The sequence below is a fragment of the Triturus cristatus genome, chromosome 3_2 (assembly GCF_964204655.1).
Source record: "Triturus cristatus chromosome 3_2, aTriCri1.1, whole genome shotgun sequence".
Lineage (NCBI taxonomy): Eukaryota > Metazoa > Chordata > Amphibia > Caudata > Salamandridae > Triturus > Triturus cristatus.
This window is the reverse complement of record NC_140584.1, coordinates 1156318193-1156331088: the sequence shown is the minus strand read 5'-3', so window position 1 is coordinate 1156331088 and position 12896 is coordinate 1156318193. Positions and strand designations below refer to the sequence as shown.

General features: G+C 47.5%; 1 protein-coding gene across 1 annotated transcript in view; it reads left to right on the top strand.

The window, feature by feature from the left end:
* Positions 1 to 10768, top strand: part of LOC146859312 (E3 ubiquitin-protein ligase TRIM39-like) — a 165709-nt gene extending 154941 nt beyond the window's left edge. Inside the window, exon 6 of the mRNA XM_085649983.1 lies at positions 7858 to 10768. Coding sequence (XP_085506109.1) covers positions 7858 to 8369 — 512 coding nt within the window. The 3' untranslated portion in view covers positions 8370 to 10768. The remainder of the gene's footprint in view (positions 1 to 7857) is intronic.
* The last annotated feature ends 2128 nt before the right edge of the window (positions 10769 to 12896 follow it).

Genomic DNA, 12896 nt, shown 5'->3' with positions numbered 1-12896 from the left:
AATTACCCGGCAAGGCCCAGTACTTTCATTAGATATCGACAGACCCCCAATAAAAACGGGCACCTCCTCCTCGTAAAGCAAGTCATAAAGAAGGAAACAGGGACAGGTGTGTAGAAGATTAACAATGGTTTGTGTGTGATCAAAGGGTTTTACGATATGTTGGGCCTTGATAGTAATCTCTTTCGGCCACTGGGAAAGGAACTGGCCGAACAGGTTTGGCTTCAGGCGGTGGAGTCAGCTTGCCCAGGTCACCGAAGAGTCAACGAAGGTGTGCGTGTCCTTCAGACCCATGCTTGGCTTTAGTTCTGGGCCTATGTGAGGGCAATCACAAAATGGCTGTCGTTTGTAAAATGGAACCCGAGTTTCGGGACAGAAACCCTGATTTCAGGAGATCTCGTCACTCGAATATGACGCAAATGCTTGTGCATAGTATCCTAACCATTCTTGGTTCGCTGATACCAAATTCGACATGGTAGAACCATGTTAAATACGTGGTTCCGAAATTTACAGTACCACAGACACACACACCGGACACAGAAGAAGTATCAGAGGAGTAAGATGTGGATGGTAATTACTGTGTGAGGAAGGAGGTAGTAGCATCCATCACCGCCAGATGGCCTGTCCCTGCCTGGTTCAGCCCTATGCATCATGCCCTGGGACAACACCTCCCACTGTCCCCCGGAATACTCTGCGACATCCACCCGGACCCGGACATGGACTGCCACATCTTCACTGCTTGACAATTACACAGCAATCCTGCTGCGGACTGCACTCTCCCTCTTTCCAATCACTGTGCAATCCCCAAAGGACTCTGGTTGGCCCACCACTGGGCTTCCATGTTATGAGGGCTTGGATGGCCATGTACAGCCCCAGCTCCATCAATCACCAGCATGTGAATAAAACATTCTAAGTCACACAGATGTGTCTTCACTATGTACAATCACGCATGGAAGTATGGCTGGATGTAGGGACAATGTTTGCATGAAGGTACACCCTGGTAACTGACATCTATGCACATGTCTATCCCTGAGACACATGGCCAATTGGATGGCTGTGAGGTGAGAACTAACTGTGTCCCCATTGCACATTAACAGCAATCTCACAACCCCCCAACGTAGGCACGCGTCCATGTATTGAATATGGCTGTGTGTAGGAATGACTAAATCGGTAGCAGGCCAGGAGTGGTGTCCTACATCACGTGACAACAGAACTTCATGTCGCATACCTCCTCACACACATCTGTGTGGACACATTCTGTTATGATTTATGACATTGCTCCACATGGTCAGAGGTTGGACACCATACTCACATTGCTGAAGACACGTAAGTGCAGAGGTCTGCCAGCAACTATCCCGAGACAATATCTGGCTCACAGAGGTGGAGCTGTCAAAAGGGACCCACCCCCATTGTACATGCGTCAGTCAGACCCTCCCTGCGTAGGGACAATGCTCATTGTGGCACGCGAGTGGTCATTCTAATAAACACTCATCACAGTTAGACACTAGTGAAATTGCGTAGACTTTATTGGTATGTGCGTGTCAGTATAGACAAAGCAACGGCCACAATAGGCAGGAACATGCTTAAGACACTTGCACGCAGCATGGGAACCATTCGAGCTGCAGGAAATGGAGAGGCAGAGCTTAACACCAATCATTACGGATGGCAGTGGTCTCAGCCCACCTTGCCTTGCTGGACGAGTGATGTGTTGTTTGGCGTCTGCCCATTGCCCCGTGTGAGGGGCACGACATACAGCCCATGGTGTCTGCATAGTGCTCTGCCACCGGACTGCGCCGACTGTCTGCTCTGCTGACAGTGATCAGGTGAAAGGGTCTGACAAGGTCACATGTCGTGCTACATTGCCATGTGTGTACTCTTCCCCCAGCAGTGTGTTCAAATTGGTAACGTTGTCAAACGACGCTGTGCTGCTCTGACCATGGAACTGCATCACCTTGCACAAGGTAGTTCCACACACATGCATTCAGAGTCCAGACAAAGGCAGACATGTCCTCTGTTGTGGTGGGATATGTGAGCATTGTCCACGATGCAACAAGGTTTTGGGATCTGTGCTCTGGGTGACAATCCGATGTGGCTGCAGGAACGTAGTTACGCGTCCATGAATGCCAGCGCAGCCTCATTTGCAATGTGTTCCAATAGTACGTCGTTGTCTGGTTCAAGGAACACCAGGGTGAGCCAATCCATTAACTGGTCCTGGCAGATGTGCTTAGTCCACGCCGTTTCCCCAATCCGCAACACAGCCCAATAGGGGAACGCCTCGATGTGGTCACTGCACACGAGCAGTTGTGCAATCTCCCATGCACAACTGCCAGCACATACGCCAAAGATCAGTGCATCCCATGCATGGCTATCCCGGTGACACTCCTGTTTGTGGGCCAACAGGGGGCGCACTGTCAGGTCACAATTCAATTCAGCTACCGTTGCGTTGGATAGGCGGACCTCCATGGGCCACTCGAATGTGCATGATCGACAGTGGAACCAGGGCTGGAGGCAGGTGACGTAGGCAAGACGGAAACTCAGACGGAAACTGATTCGCAACACTGCCATTGGCAGGGATCCCAACAGATGCAGCATTCGTGCATGGTACAGTTCCACGTGATAGGCGTTGTGCATGTGCCCGGGAATGCCTGCCATTGCATTTTTTGGGCTCGTGGCACCGGCACTCCTCAGACCGGTGGAAGTTCGGTAGACGATATGCCACAGCTCTGGGCAATGAGTCATATGTGTGTGCGACGTTTGGACATATGGGTAGTTTTTAACTTATGTGTTAAGGGCATCCCTTGCAGGTATGGGTTGCGCAAGGACAAGTGTGTGTGGGGTGTGGGCACGTTGGTGTTTCATTAGCGCACTTCGTGGTGTGGGAGTCGTCGGAGGCTGGCATGGTATCTCACGCAGGGTGTGCCAGCCGCATTCAGGACCAAGGTTGGGGGTTCGGTTGGCCTTCAGCCTTGTGTGTTGAGACAAAGGGGCTTTCATTCCTGATATGAATCTGACTACTGCTTGTATTTCTTGAATGTGATGTGGACTTCGTGCTGACTTTGATGCCAGGCCTGTGATTTGGGGTGCACAGATTTTGAGACACACGCAGCTGTTGGCTTGTTTGCATGAGCCAAGGGCCCGATTGGCCTAGCGCTCCTTGTTCTGTCTTTCTCTTTCTCTCTCTTTCTCTCTCTCCCTGTCCTTTGATGAGTGCCTGACACACCTTCTTATCTTGGATATTGTCTTGCAGGCTGTGAGTCACAGATTGTCCAGGGATACCCCGCCATGACTCTTCAAAATAGTTGTTCGGTGACAATTTTGGATGTGACATTTAGTTTGGTCTTTTAATGGTGGATGTATGAATCAGGATTTCAGTGCTCACATGTATGTTGATTGTTGCAAATGTGTGACATCAGGCGGGTGCTTTTGTTCATGTTTTCGTGCCGTCGATGTGCAGTGTATTGGTCAGGGGGAGCTGGGGGGTATCCAGGGAGAGTCCCGGGGGAGAGGGGGGGAGGTGGTCCTGGTGGTGGTCCTGGGGGTGGTGGCGGTGGGTGTTGTGGCCCTCTTGGGTGTCCGGCACGCATGTTCTGTGGCTCCATGGCATCTTTGTTCTTCAGGTGTGGCTCTGGCCTGGGCTCTCTTTTCTGGTGCAGGTTGTAGTCTGACTTTGCAACAGGTCGTAGCAGGTGTTAGTCTCCTGGTGCTAACACGTCTTATCGCATGTTTTGTGATCTTATCGCAGATCTGGCTGGTCGTTGAGAATGTTGCGGTGTGGTGTTGTTGCGGCTTTGTGCACGGGAACGCCTACTCTTCATCTCATTAGCGATAGTTGCCAGGGTCATCTGTGGCGATGTTTTTTGAGGATGCTATCGCCGGAAAACTGGTGATATCGGCTGTTTGCACCAGCTTGTGAATGGGGCGGTAAATTTATCGCGACTTTCGCTGCGATAAAGTGCTGATAACTCGGCGATAGCTCCTTGAGAATATGCACCTCTGTTTTCCAGATTTTTAGCACCAACAGGGACCAAGCACATGCATCTACACGGACCCAACGCATGCATCTACACTGAGCTAGTGCATCCACCTGCACTTACCTAATGCATGCCTCTACACTGACCTAGCGCATGCACCTACTCTGGCCTAGTGCATAAACCTACACTGACCTAGTGCATACATCTACACTAACCTAGTGCATGCACCTGCAGTTACCTAGCACATGCACCTACACTGACCTAGCACATGGACGTACACAGACCTAGCGCATGCACCTACCCTCACCTAGCATATGCACCTACACTGACCTACCGCATGCACCTACACTGACCTAGCACATGCACCTAAACTGACCTAGCATATGCACCTACACTAACCTAGCGCACTCACCTACACTGACCCACCGCATGCACCTACACTGACCTAATACATGTACCTACACTGATGTAACTGATTTGGTAATACTGCAAATGACAACCCTGTATGTGGTAATACTGCACGTGGTTATGCTACACATGGCAATACTGCATGTGGTAATACTGCATGTGTTAATCCTGTACATGGTAATACTGCATGTGGTAATCCTGCATGTGGCTAAACTGCATGTGGTAATACTGCATGTGGTTATGCTGCATGTGGTTATACTGCATGTGGTTATGCTGTACTGTATGTGGTAATACTGCACGTGGTAATACTGCATGTGGCTGAACTGCATGTGGTAATACTGCATGTGGTAATACTGCATATGGTTATGCTGCATGTGGCTAAACTGCATGTGGTAATACTGCATGTGGCTAAACTGCATGTGGTTATACTGCATGTGGTAATACTGCATGTGGTTATGTTGGATGTGGCTAAACTGCATGTGGCAATCCTGCATGTGGTAATCCTGCATGTGGTAATACTGCATGTGGTAATACTACATGTGGTAATCCTGCATGTGGTAATACTGCATGTGGTAATACTGCATGTGGTAATCCTGCATGTGGCTATACTGTATGTGGTAATACTATATGTGGTAATACTGCATGTGGTAATACTGCATGTGGTAATACTGCATGTGGCAATACTACATGTGGTTATGTTGCATGTGGTAATACTGCATGTGGCAATCCTGCAAGTGGCTAAACCGCATGTGGTTATGCTGCATGTGGTAATACTGCATGTGGTAATACTGCATGTGGTAATACTGCATGTGGTAATACTGCATGTGGTAATCCTGCATGTGGCTATACTGTATGTGGCAATACTGCATGTGGTTATGCTGCATGTTGGATGTGGCTAAACTGCATGTGGTAATACCATATGTGGTTATGTTGGATGTGGCTAAACTGCGTGTGGTAATCCTGCATGTGGTAATCCTGCATGTGGTAATCCTGCATGTGGAAATACTGCATGTGGAAATACTGCATGTGGTTATGCTGCATGTGGTAATATTGCATGTGATGATCCTGCATGTGGCTATACTGTATGTGGTAATACTACATGTGGTAATACTGCATGTGGCTAAACTGCATTTGGTAATACTGTATGTGGTAATACAGTATGTGGTAATACTGCATGTGTTAATACTGCATGTGGTAATCCTACAGGGCGGTGGAGTTCAGTGAGATATTCTGGCTCAGCCCCTGTAGTGCTTCTGACAGGGCGGTGGAGTTCAGTGAGATATTCTGGCTCAGCCCCTGTAGTGCTTCTGACAGGGCGGTGGAGTTCAGTGAGATATTCTTGCTCAGCCGCAGTAGTGTTTCTGACAGGGCGGTGGAGTTTAGTGAGATATTCTGGCTCAGCCCCTGTAGTGTTTCTGACAGGGCGGTGGAGTTCAGTGAGATGTTCTGGCTCAGCCCCAATAGTGTTCCTACAGGGTGGTGGAGTCCAGTGAGATATTCTGGCTCAGCCCCTGTAGTATTACTTCAGGGCGGTGGAGTTCAGTGAGATATTCTGGCTCAGCCCCTGTAGTGTTTCTGACAGGGCGGTGGAGTTCAGTGAGATGTTCTGGCTCACCCCCAATAGTGTTCCTACAGGGCGGTGGAGTTCAGTGAGATATTCTGGCTCAGCCCCTGTAGTGTTTCTACAGGACGGTGGAGTTCAGGAATATATTCTGGCTCAGCCCCTGTAGTGTTTCTACAGGACGGTGGAGTTCAGGAATATATTCTGGCTCAGCCCCTGTAGTGTTTCTACAGGGCGGTGGAGTCCAGTGAGATATTCTGGCTCAGCCCCTGTAGTGTTTCTACAGGGCGGTGGAGTTCAGTGAGATATTCAGGCTCAGCCCCTGTAGTGTTGCTACAAGATACCTGGGTCTCGAATATGTCTGTAAAAAATCAGACACCCAAACTGTAATCTTGCTTTGTTCCCACTGTAACCTTCTGACCCACAAATGATGTGCGGTGGTTTATTTCCCTAAATACTTGGAGATTTATATAAATGTATTGGGGAAAAGTTAAAACCCTCCCACACAACCCTGTAGTCACTGACCTGAGGTAGAAATGTTTATTCCCTCTCAGACATTCCTAATGCTAGACAGGGGCCTTGCGAACATGGACCTGAGATTGGACATCTCAAGAGATGGACCTCGGCTTTCCGGCCTTTACGTCACAACCAAATGTCTTTCGTCTACAGCACTTCTGATCAGAACCTTAACTCTGACCCCCAAAATCTGGCTGAGGTCTAGTAGGAATAGGGAGGCGGCTTCTGTGGACAGCTAAAGCCAAAGGCAGTGTCTGCAAAGTCTGTGGGAGTCTAAAAGACACGGGAACTCCAGCAAGATGTGCAGAGTGGTATCTGTGCATGAGTTTACCTGCTGTGGCCTTACACCTGGAATAACATCTGTATCTACACTCATTAATTCTACTAATGCCAACCAATCGAAGCATCTCTAAAGGGTGGTGTCTACCTGGGTCACTAAACTAGTACAGTATACCTTCTAGTAGCTCTGTCACTCTGTAATCTCTGATACCGTGTGCTCACTAGTACAGTATACATTGAAGTAGCTAATTTACTCTGTACCATCTAATGCAGTGTACTGACTAGTACAGTATACCTTGGGGTAGCTCTACCACTCTGTACCATCTAATATAGTGTACTGACTAGTAATGTATACCTTCTAGAAGCTCTTTCATTCTGTACCATCTGATACTGTGTGCTCTCTAGTGCAGTAGACCTTGGGGTAGCTCTGACACTCTGTACCATCCAATGCTCTGTGCCGTCTGATGCAGTGCACTGACTAGTGCAGCATACCACGGAGTAGCTAGTACAGTGCCCTACCTGCTGTCCTCTCTATGTAGTGCGGTTTGGTGTAGTGTGTGCTGTAGATGAATGCGCGCTTTAGTGTAGTGATCAGTCTACTGCCGCGCGCTTTAGTGTAGTGAGCAGTCTAGTGCCGCACGCTCTCTAGCGCCGCGTACTCCTTCCAGGTGTGGTGTACATTAATCATATGTAAATGTAAATGTAAATGTAAATGTATGTGTCTTGTAAAGCGCACTGCTGCCCTGAGGCGTCCTGGCGCTGTAGACCGCTGGGGAACCCATCCTGGCTATCCCTGTGAGATGGTCCCTCCAGGGTATCTCCAAGGTGAAACCAGGCATCCCCGGCGAATGTGGGGGGCCGTTGTGGAGATGAGGCAAGCTAATGCCCAGAGTTGCCGAGTGTGTTCCTGGTTAGAGTAGGTACCGAGGCGAGAATTATCGAGTCCGTTTTGACCCTGGTCCACGACCCTGCCGCGTCGGGAATTGAACCCTGGTCCCTGGCCGATTCTCTGCTTACGGATCTGCCGCCTCTAACCAGTGAGCCACACCTCTCCACGTATGTAAAACAGAAGCAGTAATTACAGCCTTGTCGTTAAATCTCTAATTGTGATTCTCTTCTCTGCAGTGATGGTGACTCTGGATCCTGACACGGCTCATCCTGAGCTCCTCCTGTCTGAGGGGGGGAGACGTGTGAAAGACACGGGCAAAGCGCAGCCCCTGCCGGACACCCCCAAGAGATTCACCCTCTGGCTCTGTGTGCTGGGGAGCGAGGGGTTCACCTCCGGCAGACATTACTGGGAGGTGCAGCTGCTGCGGGAGGGGGACGGGTGGGATTTGGGGGTCGCAGCAGAGTCTGTGGACAGGAAGGGAGGGATCACATGGTCACCTGAGGGGGGAGTCTGGGCTGTGCAGGGGTGGAGGGGTCAGTACTCGGCTCTCACCTCCCCTCCGACCCCTCTGTCCCTTCGTGAGAAGCCCCTGAAGCTGGGGGTGTATCTGGACTACGAGGGGGGGCGGCTGTCCCTGTACAATGCTGACTCCATGGAGCTTCTCTACTCCTTCCCGCGGGCGCCCTTCACACAGAGGCTCTTCCCATGCTTCGAACTCAGCCGAGGAGCAGAGCTGAGGATGGTGTGAGCCCCCCCTCCACCATCCCAACTGCCATCCACGGTTTAAACACCAACATTCCAAGGGACCTTCAAACACCAACATTCCAAAGAACCTTCTTCACAATGACCCTCTCACCTGTTTCCATGACAACCAGAAGCCTCACGTGAAACTATGTATCTCTTTTCCTTGTACATTTTTAAAACAAGGGCAGACAATGTTTGCCGTGTGAATCATGCACCAAACTGCATGTAACATATGATAAAGTCTCAGCAGAATTAAACAAGCATTGGCATAGCCAATAGGTCTCGCTTTTGAGACTTTTGCCAGAGCTATTGGCTTTGGCAATGTTTCTAAAGTATGTGGTAGAGCAGTGTGGCTGCTGTGCTCCATGCTGCAAACTTGGTGTCTAGTGCAGTGACATGGGGCAGTGGCATGGTGTGTTGTTATAAGGTGTGTGTTGGTGGGATGCATGTGGGTAGTGTGCTGGGGTGTATGTGGGTGGCATATCCAACTTTACAACAAAAGTCCCCAATTGTAATTAGATTAATAATGCTTGTCTACAAACTATTGAAGGGCAATAAGGGTAAATGTAATATGCATGGCGCCATGGACCAATCTAACATGTTTATAATAGTAAAATATCGATTGAAAACAACGAAACTACCGGCCTGTCGTTAACTCTTACTTTACTGTTTGTGTTTCCAAATTGTTAAATCCCTATCCACATCGATTGGCGGCAATTTCCCAAAACACACAGTCACTCATTGCAATGATCTAGCAATATTTTTTTTTAAATCTCCGAAATTTACTGTTCCCTATAAAGTACAATAAATACACCAAATTCTACCCCAAAGAGAAAGAATCTGGACTCACCCACCGTTTGCCTCACAAACGCACCATTACCAGATAAACTCTTTCAACACTTTTTATTAAAGTGAAATCTAGTTCCGCTGTAGACCCCACACCTCCCCACATACTCCTTCAAAGATACAGCCACTAGATACAACTTCCTTCTCTCTCCCGCAGGAACCATAATCGCCAAAGTTACATTTACATTTTTATTGTCGCCTGAACACCTCTGAACACACAAGGAAATGCTCTTTGCAGCAGGCATCTTAATCCTCTGCGAAACTTTAGCATAACTGGAAACAGCCATTGGATTAAACTCCGATCTGTCTCCTGCAGGAACATTAATTTCCAAAGTGAACTTTACATTTTTATTGTTGCCTGAAAACCTCAGAACAGACAAGGACATGTTCTTTGCAGCAGGCATTTTAATCCTCTGTGCTACTTTAGCATGAGTGGAAACAGCCACAAGATAAAACTTCCTATTTCTCTCCCACAGAAACATTAATAGCAAAGGTTACTTTAAAATTTTTATTGTTGCCTGAAAACCTCTGGACACACAAAGACATGTTCTTTGCAGTAGGGCTCTTAATCCTCTGTGTCACTTTAACATTAGTCGGAATAGCCACTAGATAAAACTCTAATGTCTCTCTCCAGCAGGGACCTTAATTGCCAAAGTTACCTTTACATTTGTATTGTTGCCTGGAAACCTCTGAAAACACGGAGACTTGTTCTTTGCAGCAGGGATCTTAATCCTCTGCGCTACTTTATCATGAGTGGAAACAGCCGCTACATAAAACTTCCCTTTCCGTCCTGCAGGAACCTTAATCGCCAAAGTTACCTTTACATTTTTATTGTTGCCTGAAACCTCTGAACACACAAGGACATGTTCTTTGCAGCAGGCATCTTAATCCTCTACGCTACTTTAGCATCACTGGAAACAGCCACTAAAATAAACTCCCATCTCTCTCCAGCAGGAACATTAATCGCCAAAGTTACCTTTACATTTTTATTGTTGCCTGAAACCTCTGAACACACAAGGACATGTTCTTTGCAGCAGGCATCTTAATCCTCTGCACTACTTTAGCATGAGTGGAAACAGCTACTAGATAAAACTCCGATCTCTCTACCATAGACACATTATTTGCCAAGGTTAACTTTACATTTTTAATGTTGCCTCAAAATCTCAGGACACACAAGAACATGTTCTTTGCAGCAGGCATCTTAATCCTCTGCACTACTTTACCATGAGTGGAAACAGCCACTAGATAAAACTCTGATATCTCTTCAGCAGGAATATTAATCGCCAAAGTTACCTTTACATTTTTATTGCTGCCTGAAACCTCTGAACACACAAGGACATGTTCTTTGCAGCAGACATGCATCTTAATCCTCTGCGCTACTTTAGCATCATTGGAAACAGCCACTAAATTAAACTGGCATTTCAGCCGTCTTCAGCCAGGCTTGCTTGAATCCAGTGGCAAAGTGAGCAAGGGACTCACGTCTGAGCATACCCTGCCAACTTATGGCGAACAAAGCGGTACAAAAGGGGGTGGTGATGGACGGAGCATCAGAACCAATCAAACACTCACACCCAGTCAACAGATCTGGGTTTGATCCATCACCGTTCTTTAGCCCACTCTGCCACCCCAGTTCAGACATGGCCATATGCAAATCAGTCTGACCCTGTGCCTCATGGGAACAGTCCAGCCCGAACTGCCAAGCCATGCCTTCCCTGGACCGGAAACAAGCTTCCTAGGACCGGTTTCTGGCATTTCAGCCGTCTTCAGCCAGGCTTGCTTGAATCCAGTGGCAAAGTGAGCAAGGGACTCACGTCTGAGCATACCCTGCCAACTTATGGCGAACAAAGCGGTACAAAAGGGGGTGGTGATGGACGGAGCATCAGAACCAATCAAACACTCACACCCAGTCAACAGATCTGGGTTTGATCCATCACCGTTCTTTAGCCCACTCTGCCACCCCAGTTCAGACATGGCCATATGCAAATCAGTCTGACCCTGTGCCTCATGGGAACAGTCCAGCCCGAACTGCCAAGCCATGCCTTCCCTGGACCGGAAACAAGCTTCCTAGGACCGGTTTCTGGCATTTCAGCCGTCTTCAGCCAGGCTTGCTTGAATCCAGTGGCAAAGTGAGCAAGGGACTCACGTCTGAGCATACCCTGCCAACTTATGGCAAACAAAGCGGTACAAAAGGGGGTGGTGATGGACGGAGCATCAGAACCAATCAAACACTCACACCCAGTCAACAGATCTGGGTTTGAGTGTTTGAGTGTTTGGCAGCAGGCATCTTAATCCTGGGTGAAACTTTAGCTTGAGTGGAAACAGTCACTGGATAAAAGTCTGAACTATCTCCTGCAGGACATTAATCGCCAAAGTTACCTTTACATTTTTATTGTTGCCTAAAAATTTACAGACACACAAGGACATGGTCTTTGCAGCAGGCATCTTAATCCTCTGCGCTATTTTAGTATCAATGGAAACAGCCACTAGATAAAAGTCCGATCTCTCTCCCAGAGAAACATTAATTGCCGAGGTTACCTTTACATTTTTATTGTCACCTGAAAACCTCACGATACACAAGGACATGTTCTTTGGAGCAGGCATCTGAATCCTCTGTGATCCTTTAGCATCAGTGGAAACAGCCACTAGATAAAACTTCCATTTCCGTCCTGCAGGAACCTTAATCGCCAAAGTTACCTTTACATTTTTATTGTTGCCTAAACACGTACAGACACACAAGGACATGTTCTTAGCAGCAAGCATCTTTATCCTCTGCGCTACTTTAGCATGAGTGTAAACAGCCACTGGATAAAACTCTGATCTCTCTTCAGCAGGAATATTGATCGCCAAACTTACCTTTACATTTTTATTGTTGCCTGGAAACCTCTGAACACACAAGGGCATGTTCTTTGCAGCAGGCATCTTAATCCTCTGCACTACTTTAGCATAAGTAGAAACAGCCACTAGATAAAACTTCCATCTCTCTCCAGCAGGAACATTAATAACCAAAGTTACCTTTACATTTTTGTTGCCTAAAAACTTACAGACACACAAGGTTCTTTGCAGCAGGCACCTTAATCATCTGTGCTATTTTAACATGAGTGGAAACAGCCACTAGATAAAACTCCCATCTCTCTCCAGCAGAAACATTAATGTCCAAAGTTACCTTTGTATTTTTATTGTTGCCTGAAAACCTCTGAACACACAAGGACATGTTCTTTGCAGCAGGCATCTTAATCCTCTGTGCTACTTTAGCATGAGCAGAAACAGCCACTAGATAAACCTTCCGATCTTTCTCCCACATAAACATTAATTGCCGTGGTTACCTTTACATTTTTATTGTCGCCTGAAAACCTCACGATACACAAGGACATGTTGTTTGCAGTAGGCATCTGAATCCTCTGTGATCCTTTAGCATCAGTGGAAACATCCACTAGATAAAACTTCCATTTCCGTCCTGCAGGAACCGTAATCGGAAAAGTTACCTTTACATTTTTATTGTTTCCTGAAAAGCTCTGAACACACAAGATCATGTTCTTTGCAGCAGGTATTGTAATCCTCTGTGCTACTTCAGCATGAGTGGAAAAAGCCACTAGATAAAATTTCCATCTCTTTCCCGCATGAACTTTAATCGCCAAAGTTACCTTTACATTTTTATTGTTGCCTGAAAACCTCTGAACACACAACA